Source organism: Gopherus evgoodei, chromosome 12 (genome assembly GCF_007399415.2).
Source record: "Gopherus evgoodei ecotype Sinaloan lineage chromosome 12, rGopEvg1_v1.p, whole genome shotgun sequence".
Classification (NCBI taxonomy): Eukaryota; Metazoa; Chordata; order Testudines; family Testudinidae; genus Gopherus; species Gopherus evgoodei.
This window is the reverse complement of record NC_044333.1, coordinates 34,821,758-34,843,418: the sequence shown is the minus strand read 5'-3', so window position 1 is coordinate 34,843,418 and position 21,661 is coordinate 34,821,758. Positions and strand designations below refer to the sequence as shown.

The 21,661-nt window shown below is 39.1% G+C and overlaps 1 protein-coding gene across 2 annotated transcripts in view; it reads right to left on the bottom strand.

Annotated features, from left to right (window-relative positions):
* The window catches only part of CDH13 (cadherin 13), a 749,109-nt gene that overhangs the window by 120,874 nt on the left and 606,574 nt on the right, over positions 1–21,661 (bottom strand). For both annotated transcript variants that reach the window (XM_030581605.1, XM_030581606.1), the window contains one exon: positions 10,989–11,129. In XM_030581605.1, coding sequence (XP_030437465.1) covers positions 10,989–11,129 — 141 coding nt within the window. The remainder of the gene's footprint in view (positions 1–10,988; positions 11,130–21,661) is intronic.

The window sequence follows — 21,661 nt, the reverse complement described above, 5'->3', positions numbered from 1 at the left end:
CTCCCGAGCATAACCAAATGGTTAGCAAAGATAAGGACTCAGACATTGATATCAAGACTACTTAAATCAGCTGAACATGACTAATGAAGGAAACTAGACAAAGGAAGGGAGGGAAAATAGGTCTTTTTAAAAAAGGACTCATGAGAATACAAGGTTTTTATGTGCACTGACTCAAATTATAAGGAGTGCAGGGAAAGAAACACATCTGGAGAAGCAGTGAAGTGCTTTTGTGTCCACCCTCCCCTCCCAATTTCGTATGGTTTGAAAGATCATTTATATTCAGAGAGTCTTTCCTGTATTTATACAAGTGTTTTTGGCTGCTTTCAGATAATAAAGCATGCACTGTGTTGGTTCATGTACCACTGAAATTAGTTTATCTGTAGATTAAATAGACAACTCCCTGTATTTCATGACCATGGCGTAGAGAAACAAAGCAATGAACTCACCCTTCAAAAGCAGAGATAAATGTAAAACTCTGCTGCCTACTGCGATGCAGTATATTCTACTCTAATTATGTGATAAGTGGATGGACTCTGTGTTCAACATATTTTGCAGAAGTTTCTGAACAAAGTGCCCATACCGGTTTTACAGATAGCTAATGGAAAGCCACATGAATACAAATTATTATGTACACATATGAATTTGGAGGAATACGAGAAGCACTGATCTTCCAAATGCTATTTTTTTCCCTATGTTCCTCTTTGTTTTACTCAATGCAGAGAATAAGTATAGCCTGGTCCCATTAAATTTTACCAGTCCTACACAGCTGAATGTTTGTCACTGTGCTCATTATGGGCTCAATCCTGCATGGCACTGAGCATTCCTCGTCGGTAGGGACCATCTTCAACTCCTCCTGGCTCCACAGGGAATTCAACACCTAGGTGCTCTTGAAAACACCACTAGGCCCCCATCTGCATAGGCAGGTGCCTAAATACCTTTGGAATTCTGGCTGTAAGTGCTGATGTCACTTTTGAAAATGAGAGAGACTCCTAAGTCATGTAGATGCTTTTGAAAATTTTACCCAATGGCTTGAAAATTGCACTAAAGATCAGCATGCAAATTAGGAAAACCCTTAATTGTTTGAACTTTAATACCTACTCCACAGAAAAGGCTAAATATTAAACATGACAACAAATAGTATAGTTTAAATCAGACTATTAACATAAATTTAAAATAATGTAGGATTTTTTTTTGCAGTGAGCTTATAGTGCATGCATACTTAATTAAGAGAAAATATATTAATCACAATGTGTTACTTTCCTTACACAAGTATTTGATAAACAGCCCTAAATGTGACTAATAGGCACTTTGTAAATAGAATCTAGCTACAACACCACGTATGCATCTGCAGCTTTGCCCCAGGCACAGACAAGAAAGAACACAAATAAACCAGTTATGGGACTCCCTAATCTCTTTTGTGTTCAACAAATTTGTTGCATAAAGGGCTGTGTAAAAATATTTGCAGCACAGGTAAAACCAGCAAAAAATTATGAAAAGAAAAAGTATTACATTCTGAGCTGTCAATATGCCTGCCCCATCTATGATCCTGCCTACTCATAGCAGCCTGATGAAAATTTGACAATTTTACCTATATTTTTCCTTCCAATAGATTATAAGTATTAAATGTCAGGGACTAAAGTCAAGATAAAAGCAGATTCTTTGGTAGGCCATGACGTTCTAGGAGGAGGAGTGTCCTGCCATGCCCAGTTCCTTCCCTTGTGTTCGCAAGGATCCCCACAAGTCATGGAGATCAGGGTAGAATAAGAGTGGTAGAAGTCTACCTTTCCCTTGTCCCTTTGGGTCCCCTGCTTTGAGTGTGGCTTGGCTGGACCCAAAGATGCAAGCCAAAGTGGAATTATATTATGAAAAGTGACTGTGTAAAAATGGCACCTACTTACTCCACTGACTTGCTCCATGTGTGTATCCAGAGCCTCACCTGATTGTTTTTTATACTCCTGCAGTCCCTGAACGAGAGGGTCGTGGAGTCCATTCCATCTCCCTTATCAGCCACTGAATTGCTAGTTTCCAAATACAAGGCCTTACTTATCAGCACTACCTTCCTATCCTTCTCTCCCCTCCCTTTCTTCCCTGCCCCCAAAGAGAATGGGTTTGCATGGGTGTAATTAAAGGCAAAATTTGACCTGCAGAATCTTTATTACTGTTGACAACATTCCAGGAGGAAAGCACCGGGATTGATTTTTAGATCTGAACTGCATTTTGCAAAGTGGTGCTTTTTTCATTTGTCAGTTGAGCAAATCTGATCGAAGTCACAGAGATGCAACAGACCAGGAACCAGATAATGCCATGCTTCAGAGTGTATTTTTTTCTCCAAACTAAAGCATTTGATGATACCCTAATTTGTGGAGAGGATTTAATTATAATCCGTTTTTGCTATCATGTTATTGTTCCTGCAGAGTTAATAAATAATAATGATACTGATATATTTCATTTAACCTCATCTTTTACTCGAAATGCTATTCTATCCATTTAACTGATGAGTAAATGGAGACACAGAGAAATGGATTGACTTGGTTTACCTGAACTGTGTAAAAAACCCAAGATTTCCAACTCCCTGTCCATTGTTCTAACTGCTAGATGAGGCTTTCAGTCCATTCTGAGCAGACAACTAAACTAGCTAGCAAAATACCAAGGGACCATCTCATGAATCCATCCTGAGCTCAACAACATCTATCCAGCAAAACAGGATATAAGGAGACTTGAGACAGCATACAGAAGGTTATTTTGTGCTTTATTTGATAGCCTTGTTTAAAGAATCAGTCACATTTTATATTAAGGTTCCACTTATAAATGGTTCATTAAAAGGTTAAAACATGATTTACGGATGCCATAAGCATGTTATAGAGATGAGTTGTATGTGTCATGACAGATTATAAGTGTGATGGCCACCATCTTGGCTGACATCAGGGACTGAGCCAGAATCTTCCAGAGCTGAAAGCATTAATATCTAAAGCTTGAGCCAAAGAACAAGGGTCTCTAAGTAGGGCTCTATAAGACTCATTCTCTGTGGATAAGTGAAGGAAGGAGACATATAACACACCCTCACCAATGCATTACCATATGCACATAATTATAAATATGGTTATAAATTATGATTATAAAGCAACCGATTGACTTAGTGGAGTCTATGACAATTGATAATCATTTATGAAAACATCAATTAATCATTTATTAACCCTTTATAACCTATTTATAAATGGCTCTTTAATGTAAAATGTGACCAAATAATCTCTCTCTTGAAGGCACAGTTTAGTTAACAGGGATACAATGTCGCTATTTTTCACAGTGGAAATGTTTCATTAAAATTAAGGAGAGATTTACTTTATGTGTGTTTATGCATGAGTCAGGGAGGGATACAGAAATCTCTTTGTAAATACAAAAATAAAAAAAAGAAATTTCCCAAAGTTGAGTTCCCTGATGCAATGGAACTCTGAGTGTTTAAATGATTTAATATTCTGGAAATCGAATAGATTGAAAGCGGGGGGCGGGAGTTGGAAGGGAGAGAGAGAGAGAGAGAGAATATATGGAGGAGAGCAAAGAGGACTGATCCTCACTTGCCCAAAACTTCTATATAAATTATCCCCACAAGGTCTCTGTGGATTCTCCCTTGCCATATGCAAGTGGCTGTGGGCGGTAACCTCACAGCAGATGCCACCTCTCCCCAAGGCCCTGCAGAAGGCACTTTGCTGGTTCCAGAATCCTGTGTGGGAACAGGATGGGTACTGGGTGGTCAGCAGCATGCTGTTTTTCCCCTCTCACCCCAGAGCTTATGAAGGAAAGTTTATGCAGCCTTCCCATAGAGTGCCCTTCCTTTAAGAACATGCCTGAGATAGCAGTAGCCAGAGGAAGGACTTGGCAATGTGGTTCCAATGGAATCACACTACTGCAGAGGCACAGGGACATCTGTTGATTCCTTGGGATCCATGGGAGGTGGCTTCTACATCCCATTTTCTTAGGAGAGGGAGAACAAACCCCTGACACCACTTCTGTGATAGAACCACTTGGGGCAACACACCTTGATATTTCTTCTACTGACTATGGGAAGAAGCATGCTGACCTCTTGCCAGAATCAATGCTGTTAGAACAAAGATATTATAGAGATGGATTAGCCTGCTTATAGCTTTGTAGCAGATGTTTCACCACTAGCTCCTTATCACACACTACCAGCAGTGACATTAACCATAGGTTAGCATGCATGCATTGCAGATGCACAGCACTGCAGTGCTCTGTCACCAACTGTTACAAAGTGGCTCAGAAAACAACATCATGTATTTTCTGAATGCACTGAGTATATAAATAATTCCCAGCACCATTAGCAATCACTCAGCCTAAGTAATGCATTGCCAAACTGTTTGAATATCCTACAGTAGGCAAGGAAGTTGTCAGATTTTACAAAATGATCTATTCCTGCACTTTCCTTTGGTTCATTATTTACTTTGATTGGCACTCCCTTGGTACTGTACAAAAGTTGAGCCCCATATCTTAACTTTCTTTGGGAAAAAAGGCCAAATGTTCTTCATGACACAGAAATATATCTTTGTGTACAGTAATAACTCTCAAAATTTCATTAAAAATCCACTAACATTAAACAAGCCACAGTTTTCCAGAGCTCCCAGGAACAAAATCGCCACAAAATCTGCAAGCACTTCTATCTGTATGCATTATTCTTGTGCGTATGGGCAATCACCTATAAAACTGGTGAGCCATTAAAGGTCTTGTGTACACATCTGTTACCTTGTTTGAACATTTTTGGAGAAACTTTGGAAATTTTATCCTTAAGTTTCCGGTCAAGACCAAATACCATTTAAATGCAAAATGCTATATTTAGGCATTTAAATTGCAATTAGATAAACCTATGGAAAGTATGTGGTGGAGTTTGAGAGTTTGCTATTGAGAAACTACATTTTGGGCCTACATTTCTTGAGTGTCTGCCACCGCTGCTCAGATACAATGGTAATCAGCAGGGTATAAGGACATGCATCAAATGGAATAGGTCAGATATTTTAAGACAGCTATATTTTGATGCTGGATTAATAGTTCACAAGCATTTTCATTTTTGGTTTGATCTCACCAAGTGTTGAGCAGTCAGAACCAAATCCATCATATTATTTGGCATATGCTTAATTTCAAGGACTTGACTTGTTCTACTGAATTCAATGGGACCATTTTTCTGGATCAGGGCCACGATGTTCAGCACCTTGCATGACTAAGCCCTAAAAACACCATGAGGGAAAAGTGCTGCCTTTTCCCTCTATAAACATTAAGGTCATGTTCGCAGCAGAATGGCATAGTTCTCCGAAACAGGGAAAGAAGCAGGAGACGGGCTTCTGTCTGAGGAATCAGCATCCACATCATATGGAATTTAGGGAGGAGCTGAAAGAACTGCAGTTATCAGAGTTACTGGCTAAAACACCCTAGGAGCGAAGAGAAAATGACTGTGGTGACTATTGCAACGTTGTGTGTGCAGCAGAGGCTGAGCATGAAGAAGATGAAGTATGGATTGGATGAATGGACTATAAGGTGGACAGAAAGTCAGCTAGATTGTTGGGCTCAACAGTAGAGATCAATGGCTCAATGTCTGGTTGGCAGCTGGTATCAAGTGGAGTGCCTCAGGGGTCAGTCCTGGGGCCAGGTTTGTTCAGCATTTGTTCACCAGAAGGATAGATTGCACCCTCAGCAAGTTGGCGGATGACATTAAGCTGTGGGGAGAGGAGATATGCTGGAGGGTAGGGAAAGGGTCCACAGTGACCCTGGCAAATTGAAGGATTGGGCCAAAAGAAATCTGATGAGGTTCAACAAGGACAAGTGCAGAGTCCTGTACTTAGGATGGAAGAATCCCATGCACTGCTGCAAGTTGGGGACTGACTGGCTAAGTGGCAGTTCTACAGAAAAGAAATTGGGGATTACAGTGGACGAGAAGCTGAATATGAGTCACCACTGTGCCCTTGTTGCCAAGAAGGCTAACGGCATATTGGGCTGCATTAGTGGGAGCATTGCCAGCAGATCGAGGTAAGTGATTATTCCCCTCTATTCGGCACTGTGAAGCCACATCTGGGGTATTGTATTCAGTTTTGCCCCTCACCCCCACTACAGAAAGGATGTGGACAAATTGGAGAGAGTCCAACAGAGGGCAACAAAAATGATTAGGGCTGGGGAACATTATTTATGAGGAGAGGCTGAAGAAAATGGGCTTATTTAGTCTGCAGAAGAGAAGAATGAGGGGGGAATTTGGTAGCAGCCTTCAACTACCTGAAGGTGGTTCCAAAGAGGATGGAGCTAGGCTGTTCTCAGTGGTGGCAAATGACAGAACAAGGAGCAATGGTCTCAAGTTGCAGTGGGAGAGGTTTAGGTTGGATACTAGGAAAAACTATTTCACTAAGAGGATGATGAAGCACTGGAATGGGTTACCTAGGGAGGTAAGTGGAATCTCTATCCTTAGAGATTTAAGGGCCAGTTTGATAAAGCCCTGGCTGGGATGATTTAGTTGGGGTTGGTCCTGCTTTGAGACCTCCTGAGGTCTCTTCCAACCCTCATATTCTAGGATTCTATGACGATGATTCTGTGCAGTCAGCCTACAGTAAGACCACTGAACAAAGCCCAGTTTAAATGTGTTTTGGATAGATGTCCAAAAATTTGGCTCTTAAGGATTAATTGAAAAAATGTGTAACTATTCAAGAATAGTTACAAAAACACTATTCTTGATATATACTTTAAAATCAGAGTTTATCAGGGGGCAGGGAGAAAGGGAAGAGTTGCCTCAGGCATCAAAACAAAAATCACCTTTAATGAACAGACATAGACTCAAACAAAGCTGAGGTTGCTTTGCACTGGGGATTTACAGAAAACATCTGTTAAGCAATCTAGCGCATCTCAAACAGAAACGTAAATACTGGTTTCCAACTTGGGGGAAAGCAATAAAAATTCTGGACTTCCAGTGAGACAGCAAGAAAATAGAAATTGAAAGCATTTTAAGGAACATTGTACAATCTTCCACTTTGTAGCTACACTGGAGTACCTGACATTGAATCAATGCAGTGTCCAGATTTTTTTTTATTAGGTACACACCACACAACATTTACAACAAGATGCATCTGTGGTATAGCTCCATTGACTTCCATTGTGTCAGACCAGCAATGAATCTGGCCTTCAGAATTCACATTTAAAACATAGCTTATTAGAGCTACCTTCACAACACCATGAAAAATAAAAGCAAAAGCTATTTTCAGTAGAAATTATATTGTCAGATGATAAAGCAGGCCACTAAATATATATTTGCTTCATAAAAGAGAAAGGGGACCGTTAGAAAATATCTTTAAACAGAAGGGAGATAGTTGGAAAAAAATACATCAGTACTAAAAGAACCCATATAAAGCAGCCAATCTCAAAGTAAATAAAAGATGATAGCACTTCTAAATCAAATTATTGTATTTATTATATTTGAGTTTTCTGCCTCAAAAGCTATCCTGTAGAAACTGTCTTTTCTTTTTTCCTTTCTCTTCTTTTAAGCGTTATTGTTGTCAGCTGTGAGGAAAGTCTACCTATAACTATTTGTACTGAATTTCAAATGCAGTAATTATGGCACCTTAAACTAGTAACTCAAAGTAAAAGGCTTTCTTTTAACTGTAAATTGCCATGATGGATTTTCGTCTCCTCCACATTTTTGAAGAAAAGGGTATTTAATTTTTGTAAAAGATGCCTGACTGGCAGGTCAGAGGTCAGCTCCACTTTTTTATACACAGAGAAAGTATACCACAGGCAGCAGCCATGCAAACATCTTCACACTACCCACCCCAAGCATCTGCAGAGGAATCACACAGGTGAGAAGTGCGGTTTGGTTTCTGGCTTAGATTTGCAAAAGCAGCTTGGTGGGACTTGGGCAGGTATTTCAGTTCCACCATGTCTCAAGTCAATGAAAGTCCTGCACATCCTTAACAGCAAGCACATGCTTAAGAGCTTTCTGAACCAGGGACTCTTTGTTGCCATTTCATGCCTGGTTTTTAAGACTGACTAGTAGATCTAAATGCAGTGTTGCTTGATGGGATGGGACATTGCTAGAAACTGGAAAGAGACCACCAAAGGCCACCAAATTCAGAAGAAAAAAAATACTTTCAGGTACTATTAAACATAGACTGCATCTGAGCAGTAAATCTGATGTAGAAATGAAAGGGTCTGATTTATGAATTACAAATATTTTTCTGAGCCATCCCATCCACTGGCAACATTTACTGACTTTAAATCCTGACAGCAGCAGGTTGAAAAATCCCAGGCTTGTGCTTGTTTTCAGAACTCAGCTTTACTAGGGCAGAGGATTTTTTTTTATTATAAACTACTATTTTAAACTGTAATGGAAGGGATCAAAACAGGATACATAGGGGGAAAAAAGAAAAGAGGACAATAGGACTAAATAGAGAAATCAGGCAAAAGCATTTCAGAAAAAGTGTAATAAGCATACGATCTAAAGCCAAACTTTTCAAACCTGGGTGACTAAAGTTAGCTGCCTAAATCCATAGTTATAAATGCAAATGGTCGGGTTTTCATGTAGGTCAGGTCCCACCGACTTGTATGGAATTTGTAGGTGTTCAGAACTTCTCAGAAACAGACCGTTTTCATTCAGCTGAAAATGTTGGCCTAAACTACCAAAGATTATTAAAGCAAACCATAAGAATGATTTCAAGAAAGACATGTAGTTACTTCTGGAGAAGAGGAGGATTGAGTGAAATGGCAGAAATTCAGGGAAGCAGACATGTGAAAGCCTAATTGGTAGCAATGTTGAATAGAATGGCTCCCTATTCTGATCACGTTGAGTCTTCTTATGTACTTATAATTATTAATGGGGAGCCTATAGTTATACAATATTATATGCCTATTTTAACTAAAAGTCCTAATGAAATAGCTCTTACAGGTTTAAGCGCCTGATCCAAAGAAATAATTCTAACAGGATTAACAGCCTGATCAAAAGCCCCTGTAAATTAAAGGAAAGGCTCCTTTTCACTTGAATAAGTTTTGGATCAGGCCCTAGAAACTGTTTGTGGTGTTGTTTAGTGGCGCTCCAGTAAAAGCACCCTGCTGAAAGCCGCTAGTGTTGTTGACATTTAGCACCATATTTTTACTGCAAAGAAAAGCTGTTTTGAATCCTTCTTGTTTTTCAGTCTGGTCCCTCAATCTTCAGTTGCTGACAGAATGATTATTAGAGTGAAATTTCTATCACTCTTTTGAAAACGAAACACTGCCAAGTGGATAAAATTAAACAGGGGAAAAAACAAACAGCAGCAAGAAGAAAATAATAGTTTAATAATACAATTCCCCCTTCCCTTTCAAATTTATACTATATTCAGCATCTCTAGTGTTCGCTTCCTACAATCTGGAAATATTCCTGTAAACTGCAGAAGTTTGTGAAACTTTTATGGCCAAATCTGGTGGGTTTGGGTGTCAAACTGACTGGTGGAATTAGCCGATGCTCCTAGGAGTCTTTTGCCCTTTTTGGACACCACAGGTAGGAGGTAGAAAGGGAAGGATCTGAGGAATGGTTTGCCTGAAGCCAGAAAGCTTTGTCACGACAGGGATAGAGGTTTAAAATGCCATCGTTCTACAGACAGGCGATGTCTTTTATGTTTGTTTTTTTTTCTTCCAGGCACTCAGTATTGTTCAATAGAATTCATCTTGCAGGGCAGAAAATTATCACAGAGAACAGGTGAAATTTAAAAGGCATCAGGACCAGAGTTTCATAACCAAACTCTGAAAGCTGGCAGGTCTCAAAGGGAAAGTGCTGAAATTCGTTGCCTTCATGACAAAACATGTTGATTTCAGCTGAGTGTCATATTATCATATGACCCAGAGCTAGGTTTGCAGTGATAGGACTACCCGCTATGGGAGAAAGGAGGGAAATAGCTCTGTAGGCTTAATTTAGATATTATCTCATCACTCGCAGCCCATTTCTCTACAGTACTTTATGTTATAACGTTTGGGGTTTGGTTGTGTTCTGCTTTTGGAAATTATATTAAATGGTGTATGTAAGTGTACTGATTTAAGGGAGGGAGAATTTATTAGATATATCCCCAGGGAAATTATGTCAACCTGAGCCCAAAAGCAGTGGGGTACAATGAGCAAAAATTAAAAAGGGAGAAAATCCTGAAGGATTCAGAGACCAGGGATTCTGTCCAAAGAACCAGAACACTGTCCAAGGATCCTGCAGTGCTCTGAGTTTTGTTTCCTGTGTATCAGTTTCTTGAAATCCATGTAAGCCCAAACTGACTGGTTTTGCATAGGCAAGGTGGGTTAGGTAATACCTTTTACTGGATCAGCTTCTGCTTGTGAAAGAGACAAACTTTCAAGCTTACACAGAGCTCTTCTTCAGGTCAGGTTTTGTTTAAGAAGACATACAAGGTGAGAAAAAAATGCTTTTAATCACTACTTTCCAAATAAAAGTTTGTCCTGGGCATGATGTTAAACTCCATCCTCCACTGCCTTGTGAATACTTCTTGGTTGAAGAAAGGCTAAGGGATCTCACTCGGACAGAAAAGGTGCGCATACTGAAGTGATAGGCAGTTAGCAGCTCTGTCTAGGTTGTTCTCTGGCAGAAGCTACAAACTCTATGTCACTGAGCGTCCAAACTCACTCTGGGCTTTGGATCTGGATCAGTGGTCTAAAGGGCGGACGACAAGCCTATGGTAGCCTCCTCTCCTCCATAACTTTGCCTAGGCGTATGCGCCAAAGGTCTTGGCAAGACAGTCGCGGGGATCTGAGAGAGGCACATGGGGCAACTATCATGATTTCCAAGCAGACCGGTATAAGGATGGCCTGCATGCAGCATGTGACAGTGGCCCTAGAAAAGGTGGGTCAAACAAGCTGAAATAAATCTGACCATAGGTGTTTCCCTCCCTCATAAAATAATGTTATTTTATATTCAGAAAGAGAACTATGTACAATTGGATGCAACGATTAATGGAACAAAAAAACCGGCAAATTCTTACCTCTTTCTTGGTGAATTCTGGTGGGTGATCATTTTTGTCATCGATAACAATGGTAGCTGTTGCTGTACCAGTTAATCCCACATCCAGACCAGCCATGTCCTTCGCTTCTATAATAAGCTCGTACTTTGGGTTTTCCATTGTCTGAAAAAAAAAATGGAGAGATCAAAAATTCAGTTTCCTCTACTTCAGACATCAAGAGCAACAACAACAAAAAAAACACAATTTGGTCTGATGCAATATAGGACAAAAATTTATTTGAGCTACTACTTTACTTTAGGAAAGAGTGTTGCTCTCCTCTGGGCTCCAGGGACTGGAAGGGCAAATTTTATCTAAAATAGAATATGAAGCAAGGTATAATGGGTTTCTGTTTGTGAACAGTGTATAAGCTACACCATTATTCAACTGTATAGTGAAATGGGACAGAAATTAAAATATTCCCAGGTTTTATGCACTTCAATGGACCAACATTTGGTCACATGACATTAATATTATGATAGTTACATAATTAAATCCTAAAGTCACATATTGAATATAAATTTACATTTTATTCTATTAAGCTTTATGTACTCTGCACATACTATTCTAAATGGTAATCCAAATATTCAGAAGTAACAGAAATAGGAAAGCCATATCTAAAATATGTAATGGCTGGCACAAAAGAATTAGATATGGTGACATTAGCACGTTAGACCTATCTAACCATCCATCCATCCATCCAGTTTTTATGCCATACTCATCATCTGAGTACCTACCCATCAAAGAACTAGAGAGCACCAGGTCTCCATGCTGGTGCTGCAGCACAACCCATTCTCAATTCCCACCCCACTCCACTTTTCCAATGCTGGCCATAATTTAAAAACCAAAATGGAGCCCACAGTGAATTCTGAACTGGTGTCAGACATTGGGTTCTCAATTCCCCTTTTGCTCTGGGCATAGAAGCATAGATGGTAGGCTGCTAGACAAAAGGGTAATATTATATACCATCAAATGGAATTACTATTCAGTGCCTGAACCTGCTCCCATTGAACCCAGAAACCATTTTGACATGTTTCAGAGGGGTAGCTGTGTTAGTCTATATCAGCAAAAAACAATGAAGGGTCCTTGTGGCACCTTAGAGACTAACAAATTTATTTGGGCATAAGCTTTTGTGGACTATAACCCACTTCATCAGATGCATGGAGTGAAAAGTACGGTAGGCAGGTATAAATAAACAGCACATGAAAAGATGGAATTGCCTAACCAAGCAGAGGGTCACTGACTTCAATGGAGGCAGGAATGAGCCCTTCTTAAAATGAGTATTTTCCCCCTTGTATGATGATCTTGTGTGGAATCATCTGTCTATCAACCATGTGTGTTGCATTGTCCTTGGAGAACAAAGATGAAGAGGTGCTGTAGTCATTTTTTATGTTATGTAGTAGGAATATCTTGCATGCTCAATAGCTGTTGTTTAAACATGTATTTGGAGTGCTGTCATAAAGGGAGCCAATTGGTGCTGAGTTCCATGCTGCAAAAAAAACAAATGCCTCCCCCATCTCCTCCAAATACCATCACCACCTCGTGCAGCAGAACTATAGAGGCTGGGATGAGATTTGTCCCCCATCAATTAACCCCTTGTCATTTAAAATTTAAAAAGCCTCTTTTTGACTATCGCTTAGCAAGCCAAGGGCAGCCACTTTGCAGCTAAGAGCTCACTGCAGGGGTTCTCCAAATTATACATTGTACAGGCCATTTTATACAAGACAGCCTTTCATGGGGATTTTCCCTTGCCAAGCCCCAAGCCCCCACATTTTGGTTCTCAAAATGTCTGCAGACCACCACCAGAGGTTCCAAAGGCAATTGATCAATACCATGGCTCAGTAAGAAACTTGCTGTTCAGGCAGCCCAAACTAGAAGAGATGCTAAACACTGAAAACCTTCAGCTATTGAGCCTTAAAATCCCACCTATCCTGCAAGAGGGGTGTGCCCCTTTCATATAGAAACTAAATGTTATTGCATGCAGTTCATTCTGGACTACAGAAAATCCCCTACTGGGATTTTAAGGCTCCAAGATGGTATATAATTGTACATATAGTAATATCACTGCAGTTTCTATGACTCAGTGAATGAGCATGAACATATAAGGCTGGGCAAAATTCACAGAATTCCATTTAAAAATGTTCTCTGTTTCTCTTCAGGCTTTATTGGAACCTTCTCCTCAAATTTAGCGTTCTTCATTATTTTGAAAAAATGGATATTATTGTGTAGAAAACTCACACTATCATGTCTTACTGCAAGTTTTATAAGCTGACTTAGCTGGAAAAACAGGCCTATTTATGCTCAAAATGGGTCATTTTTTTTTGTTTGAAAGCTGGCCCATTTTCCATTGAAAAGGAGTCCATTAGCGGTAGGAAATTATGCCTGTCTCAGCAGAAATTTCCACGACAAGAGTCCAGTGTTCAAGCTCACATTGAAATGTGTAAAACACCGAGCTTTGAGTCACATTTCATATTATTAGGAATACTTCACACTTCTCTGCAGCGAGGCAGTTTATGCGTCTAGTCCTGTCACCCAAATATGTGCTGTGTTAGAAAAAAAGCAACTCCTGGCATATCCTAACCGAGAGAAGTGTGATCCAATTAGATTCCCTTTATATTAAAATATTGGCTTTGAGGTTCTTTTCAGCATTTCTCATATTTCTAGAATTTAAAAGCTCAACTCACTTATTATGTACGTACTTATTAGCAGTTAACTGTGCCTATGTGATTGTAAAGTATATTTAAGAGACATCTTTTTTTTCCTCTCCAGTAAAAAGTCCCTTTGAAGTTGTTAAGGACATACAAACAAATAGTAATACTTAGCTTCTCTCTAATAGGTTTCATTTGATAAGTGCCTTGCAAACATTATCTAATTATAAACAGCCCACTAGCGTAGGAGCATCCTTGGCTAGGAAATCCAGTTGATGTAAGATCTTTTCATCCTGTGGGAGTAAGCCACAGCATAGCTCTGAATCTGGACCTATATTTTATGCTGTTAAATAATATGAATATAACCAACAGAAATTAACTCTGTGTGGGCTCTGGCAAGACAAGTAAGGGGAGGCCTTGCGAGCCAGTAATTTCCAGAGCATCACTCTCCTGATTTCTGAAACTGTCAATGGTGATTTATAGGACATTTGCCTAACTGAGGAGGAAGAATTGTTCCAGGTGCTGCAGGGAGGACAAATTAGGAGCAATTTTATGAAGTTGTACAAGGAGTAATTCAGCCTGAGATGGGGGGGACGGGGGAGGGAAATAAACAAAAAACCAAACCCAGAACACATTTTGCAGTACAAGTTGTTTGACTATGGAACAACCTTTACATCTGTGAAACTTCGTTGCTGGAGATATTCAAAGATGGTCTAAGTAAAATATTTATGAATATCAGCAAGGACAATAATGCATATTTGTGGGGGTGGATGGGCTGATTATCCATTTCTGTGTGATTATATGGTTTAAAAGATATGGCGTTCCTAATGGATGCCTTAACGGGAAAAAATACATTTTCTAACCCTTTTCCAGCCTTTATGCAAGAATGTTTATTCATATTTCCTTTTGCTTTTTACAAGCAACAGTTATGCCTTCACTCCCTGTATTGAATGGCTTCATTTGGCTTTGGGTATTGAACTCTGTCTCTGTTCCCTATGTTTGTCCTCATCAGCGAATAACAGCAGCTAATTAATCAAATACTATTGTTCTGACAAAACAATGCATTTATGATTGAAAATTACAGTTTGTAAACTGCAACTAAATATTGTTGGCTTCATTAAGAACCCAAAGAACACTTGAGAAAGACAAGCTGCTCAGTACACTTAGTAGATCCTAAGAATGTCATTTTGCCATTCTCTCCCTGTATGAACTGAGCAACAGATGAGGTACATCATTCTGAACAAATATTTACAAAAAAATTAGTATCTAATATACATTTGCAGGAAGGTATCAAGATCAGGAATTCCAGAGATTTTTTTTTTGTACAGATCAAGAAGTTTAGCTCAGCACAATGTTTAAAAGCTGAGCATCCCATAATGATTAGATATGAAAATGTATTACATCAAATATTTGTTAGAAATATTTGTTGCCTCGTTCAGAATAAAATACTTGGATAGCAATGACATTTTATTGGAAAATCTCTCATCAAGATCAGATACATGTAATCAGCAAAGTGATACTGAAAGCTAAAGATTTGAGCTTAAATGTTGTATTAAATACTTTCAAACAAGGAAAATGTAGAGGTCCCACTGGATCCAACTTTCTACAGTGTTTGGGCTTACAAGTGCATATATGTGAAAGGTAAGTTGCACTGATGGTAACTGAATTTCAATAAGAGTAATAGAGGAAGAAGAAATTCAATACACCGGATAATTCCAAGATCGTATCAATTGGAAACATCTTAATCTATTGAAATAGGTCATTTTGTTTTAATCATTTGTGAAGTGAAGGTTGACTTTTAACAGTTTCAAATGGTTGCACCACAGCAGGTTCCATTTTGATGAGCTGGTAAAAGTAGAATATTTATCCAAATCTTGGAGTCTGCCAAAATGGGCCTTGTAATTTAAAGAGAAAAGGTTCTCTTGTACAATTTCTGGAACCAGTCAACACCATGACATTTTAAATATTCCAGCACTTAACCAGTTGGGTCTTCTTAAGAACCTGGATTTTAGGAGACATTGCAAATGGATAATATTTTTGACACCTTTTTTTGAATCTGAGAAGATTTGGTTATTATTAATCATAGAATAAAATAAAATAATACAATTGCTGGCACTGTAATTTTCAAGCTAGAATGAAATTTCTTGACTATACATAGAAAGATATGGACCAGCTGAAAATATGAACGCAGATCCAAACCTTCCTCAAGAGAGTATTAAGTGACCTACCTAAAGCCACAAGGTAGCACAACTGGGACATCTAGAGATCATCTTTTGTCCATATACAGTATGCAAAATATATTTTAAAAATTCCTAGAATACTATGAATCAATAGTTCTCAACCTTTCCAGACTACTGTACTTTTTTCAGGTGTCTGATTTGTCTTGAGTACGCCAAATTTCACCTCACTTAAAAACCAGTTGCTTACAAAATCAGACCAGCTAACTTAATTTCAGTACCCGGAAACATAATGGAGCAAATAATTAAACATTCACTTTGCAAACACCTAGAAGATAATAAGGTGATAAGTAACAGCATGGATTTGTTAAGAACAAATCGTGTCAAACCAACCTAGTAGCTTTCTTTGACAAGGTAATGAGCCTTCTGGATTGACAGGAAGCCATAGATGTGGTATATCTTGTTTTTAGTAAGGCTTCGATACTGTCTTTCATGGCCTTCTCATAAACAAACTAAGGAAATACAATCTAGATGAAGTGGGTACATAACTGGTTGGAAAACTGTTCCCAGGGAGTAGTTATTAACGGTTCACTGTCCAGCTAGAAGGGCATATCAGTTCTGGATCCGGTTCTATTCAATATCTCCATCAGCGATTTAGATAGTGGCATAGAGAGTACACTTGTGGATGATACCAAACTTGGAGGGGTTTCAAGTGCTTTGGAGGATAGGTTTAGGGAGACCAGACAGCAAGTGTAAAAAATCAGGATGGATGTTGGGGCTAATAGGTGCCTATATACGAAAAAGCCCTCAAAATTGGGATGTCTGGTCACTGTAGATAGGATTAAAATTCAAAATGATCTGGACAAAACTGAAGAAATGGTCTGAAGTAAATAGGATGAAATTCAATAAAGAAAAATGCAAAGTACTCCATTTAGGAAGGAACAATCAGTTGCACTCATACAAAATAGGAAATGACTGCCTAGGAAGGAGAACTGCAGAAAGGGATCTGGGGATTATAGTGGATCAGAAGCTAAATACGAGTTAACACTGTAACAATGTTGCAAAAAAAGAAAACATCATTCTGGGATGAATAAGCAGGAGTGTTGTAAGTAAGGCACGTGAAGTAATTCATTTGCTCTATGCTGATTTGGCCTCAACTGGAGTATTGTGTCCAGTTTTGGGCACCATATTTCAGGAAAGATGTGGACAATTGGAGAAATACAGAGAAGAGCAACAAATATGATTAAAGGTCTAGAAAACATGACCTATAATGAAAGATTTTAAAAATTGGGTTTGTGTAGTCTGGAGAAGAGAAGACTGAGGGGAGACATGATAACAGTTTTCAAGTACATAAAAGATTGTTACAAGGAGGACTTGGAGGCAAAAAAATTGTTCTTATTAACCTCTGAGGATAGGACAAGAAGCAATGGGCTTAAATTGCAGTAAGAGTGGTTTAGGTTGGCATCAGGAAAAACTTCTTACCTGTCAGGGTGGTTAAGCACTGGAGTAAATTGTCTAGGGAGGCTGTGGAATCTACATCAATAGAGATGTTTAAAAGCAGGTTAGAAAAACATCTGCCAGGGATGGTTTAGATAATACCTAATCCTGCCATGAGTGCAGAGGACTGGACTAGATGACCTCTCAAGGTCCCTTTCAGTCCTATGATTCTATGATAAAATACAAAAGTGTCACAAAACACTGAAAAATTGCTGACTTTCTCATTTCATCAGTATGAAATTTTAGTTTGTACTGACTGTGCTAGTGCTTTTTATGTAGCCTGTTGTAAAACTAGACAAATATCTACATGAGTTGATGCATCTCCTGTGAACCCCAAGAATAAGTGGACCCCTAGTTGAGAACTACTGCTAAGAATGATTCGTAGGAAGTTCAATCCTGGGATCAAATATCTGAAGTGGCCCTTAAATTTTACTTATGTAGGATGCAAAAAGGAAACATGCCTATCTGTGCATCTCCCTCAGAAACTTCTGCCCCCTGAAACAGAAATAATTCTTATTAATTATTTATATTACCGGTGTGCCTGAAAACTCCAGCTGAGATCAGAACCGCATTATGTTAGGTACTGTACAAAAAAACATAGTAAGGAACAGTCCCCACACTGAAAGCATAAATCAAAATAATCAAGATAGACAAAGGGTAGTAGGGGGACACTGAGGCACAGAGCTCAAGATCACACAATAGGTCACTGGCAGAACCAGGATAGAATCCAGGTCTCCAGAATTCCTATTTAGTGACTTAGCCACTGGACCACTTTGCATCTCCAAAATCAAATCACTACACACAGGGATAAGCTGGTAATATAAACATGCAACGATTTCAAACAATGTTTATTCATAGCCAAAAGGGATAATGATTTTAATTGAAGAACATATAGTCGCTGTTTGTCTGGTGTTTCATTTATCAGCCCAGGCTATGTGCACCTTAGCGCTGTTGAGAGACTTTGTACCATCACAGCAGGAAACCCATTCATTTCCCCATACATTTGCACTTTAGTTATTTAGCCCACCGTGGGGGTGATACTGGTGAATGGTTTGGTCTGCAGTCAGGCTGAGAAGTTTGTATTCTACAGTCCACTCAATGCCACTCTCTCCAACATGTGACATTAGTATCAGATTTCCATCTCCTGCTCTCTCAGCATCACTGTTTCATCACTGGTAGGCAATGAGAGGTAAGAGAGCTCACTTGTTGAGATTATTGGCTTGCTGACAAAGCCAGCAGGATATGACAGCAGCAGAAGGAAACAAGTAGCTCAGTTCAGTTACATATGGTTAGAATAAACCCAGTGATAACGTCTAGGTAAGGGACAGATTTGACCATCCCGTGCCGAGGTTAATTCTTTTAATGTTTTGTTTATAGTTACAGTAAGAAAACTGTCAGTGGCATAGAAGTTACAAGAAAAGCGATCCCCACAATTTACACTTCAGATCACCATCACTAACAAGAGGCCTCCATTTTGCTAGATATAGAGTGTAAAGCTCCCATAATACCCAGTGAAATCCAGGAGATGAGGATTCTCAGCACCTAAGACTCCAAATTCAGCAAGAATGAAGTCAATGAGAGAACTCACATGTTTCAATCTAGGCACACTTTTAAATATCTTGATAAATCAAGGCCTAAGGGACTAATCCAAAGCAGAACAAAGCTAACTGGAAGACTTCGGTGGCTTTTGATGGAACCATAAATGATTTTTATTCCCCAATAATTACAAATAGCAGGACATGCTTCATCAAAGATTCACGAACAGTTAATATAGGGAGCAACCAGTTTTTTCTACCACTGGTTTTAAAATCCACTTTTATTCAGTGTTTAATATTTTGGGGACAGGCAAAAATTGTCATAGGAAACCAAGCTTTCCAGGAAAAGTTCATTCTCTGGACTCCCAAGCTAATTTGTAAATGTACAATGTTAGGTTGGTGTTGCAATCTGCTAGAACTTTACTAAACTAGATAAGACTGAATAAGCAGTAGCTATCTAGAGGCCACAGTTAGAGTTCATTCTGTTAGAGATATTCCCAGTTCTGGAGATATTGTCTATAACTTAACATTTGGAATCCAGCCTGGCTCAGTGACATGGTTGACCTCAGGGCTACATAACGATTGGCATTCTGCAGAAGGGAAATGCCTGAAAAATTCAAAGCAACTTGGGCTGCATTTTAGAGGTCTATAATTACTGCAGATCCTGAAGACAGATGTGTCTCTTCCCCTTCCCCCAAACCCTTTATCCTAAAACCTCTTTATTTATTTTGCATATTATGATGAATCTGGTATAATTTTTATTATTTTTTTTCCAAACAAACGAATAAAAATTTCGAATCACTAGAATTAGATCGAACATTTTAAAAGCGTCCACTGTGTAAGGATGAAATCTCAAATATGTGTGTGTGTGTACATTTTTTAATGCTTTGTTTTGTTGACTTTTTCAGAGATGGCATGGTTCATTTAATCCTCCATAAATAATATTAAATTCATAATTATATTTTGCATCACACAGCATCTTTTACATGAGAATTTAAAAGCATTTAACAATCAGTCATTAAAACTCACAACATCCTTGTGGTCTTGCACCTTTTTAAATAATAAATTAATGGAGGCACAAAAGGACAGAATTTTATATGGAGTTAGTGCTCAGTGGCATTTTCAAAATTACCTAGATACCAAATTCCTACTGAAGTCAAGGACACTTTGAAAATCCCATTTGGTGATTATCTGCATCTTTAGCTGCCTAATATATTAAAAAACCTGACCCTTAGGCACTTTTGAAATTTTTACTGTTAAATGGTTTTGTTGAGGTGACAGAGAATTAGTGGCAGAATCAGGAAGAGAACCCAAAAGGTATATCTACACTGCAATACAAGCCCAGGGTTCAAACTCAGGCTCAGAATGAATCTCCCTTCTGTCTGCACAAAAACTGTGCTAACTGGAGCTTGTACCTATGTTTCCAAGAGCCCTCCGGGGGTGGAGGGCCCAAGCCTCACTCAAGCCAGAACCCAGGGTTCAAGCCTTATTGTTTTGCTGTGTGGATGCTTCCCTGCTGGACCCATGCTCTGGGAGTCTACCAAAAGCATGCCACAATCCCACAGGCCAACTTTTTGTCCTCTGGACAGTCACATTTGGTGGGCAGTCAAGTTTTCCCACACTGCCCCAAGAACAAAGGGCTAGATTGGTCACATTTTGAGGGAGTGCTAGGAAGACTGCGATATGGGTGGTTGGACTCAGGCCCACAAAATGCAGTATAAATGCTGGAACCCCAGGATGGGATTGAGGGTTCAACAATTCCTAACCTGGGGTTACAAATGAGTGTGTACCCTCAAGCCCTAGGTTAACAAAAACAGAGTCTGCTAACTTGAATTCTACTAATCCTGGTCTCACACTGAGGTGTAGACATACCGCAAGAGTACTGCCTCCTTGTTTTACAAAATTATCCTATGACTGAATGATTAATACATCTAGAATGGATAGACTGTGTAATTTTATTAAATTTTCGGGTGTGGGAGGGACTATGAACAAATGCTAAATTATTTCATGGTGTTGCCCTTTCCTAGAGTGTGAAATTCATGCTGTATAATCACTGAGAACCCAGAGTCCAAATTTGCCACACTCAATCACCTGAAGCGAGGCACCTACTTCCATATGTAGGCACGTAAATAAAAGAGACCTGATTTTCAAAGGTTTAGAGCATTTGTTGCTCCCACTGACTTTGAATGAAATTGTGAGTGCTCAGCACCCATAAAAATTGGGGTGAGGGGCACCCATTTAGGTGCGTAAATAGGAATTGAGGTTCCTAGTTTTAGAGGCTGAAAATTTTGCCCAGACAGATCATTTGAATATAAAACTAATTCTGAGCAAGCAATAAGAATTCACATGAAAGATGTGAATAATGAACCTCTTCATAAATAGGCTGTAACAAAGTCCCCTTTTTGTCATTGGCACCTGAATAGACTGTGGTTGTGACTAAAATGGGATAATCAATGAAGCTGACATATGGATTGCTGGCATATTCAAGGTGCCCACACACTTGACTAAACACCGAATTCTACTTGCTATTACAGTAAGTCAGATAGAGTATACAATGGGAAGTCTAGTTCCTGGAATTTTACTTTTTGTTTTGTTTTTCAGATTCAGCTGTCTCTAAATTGCTTATTTTCTGGGGATTTTTTTCCCCAGAAAATGTTGATAAATTATTTCCTGGAAAGAAACACCAGTCGGAGTGAATACATGTTATGTAGTTGAGCCTGGATTATACAGAGTTTGGACTTTGATTCAAACTTCTTTAAAGTGTAGAAGTGGATGGAACCAGGATTTGGGACTCATCTATA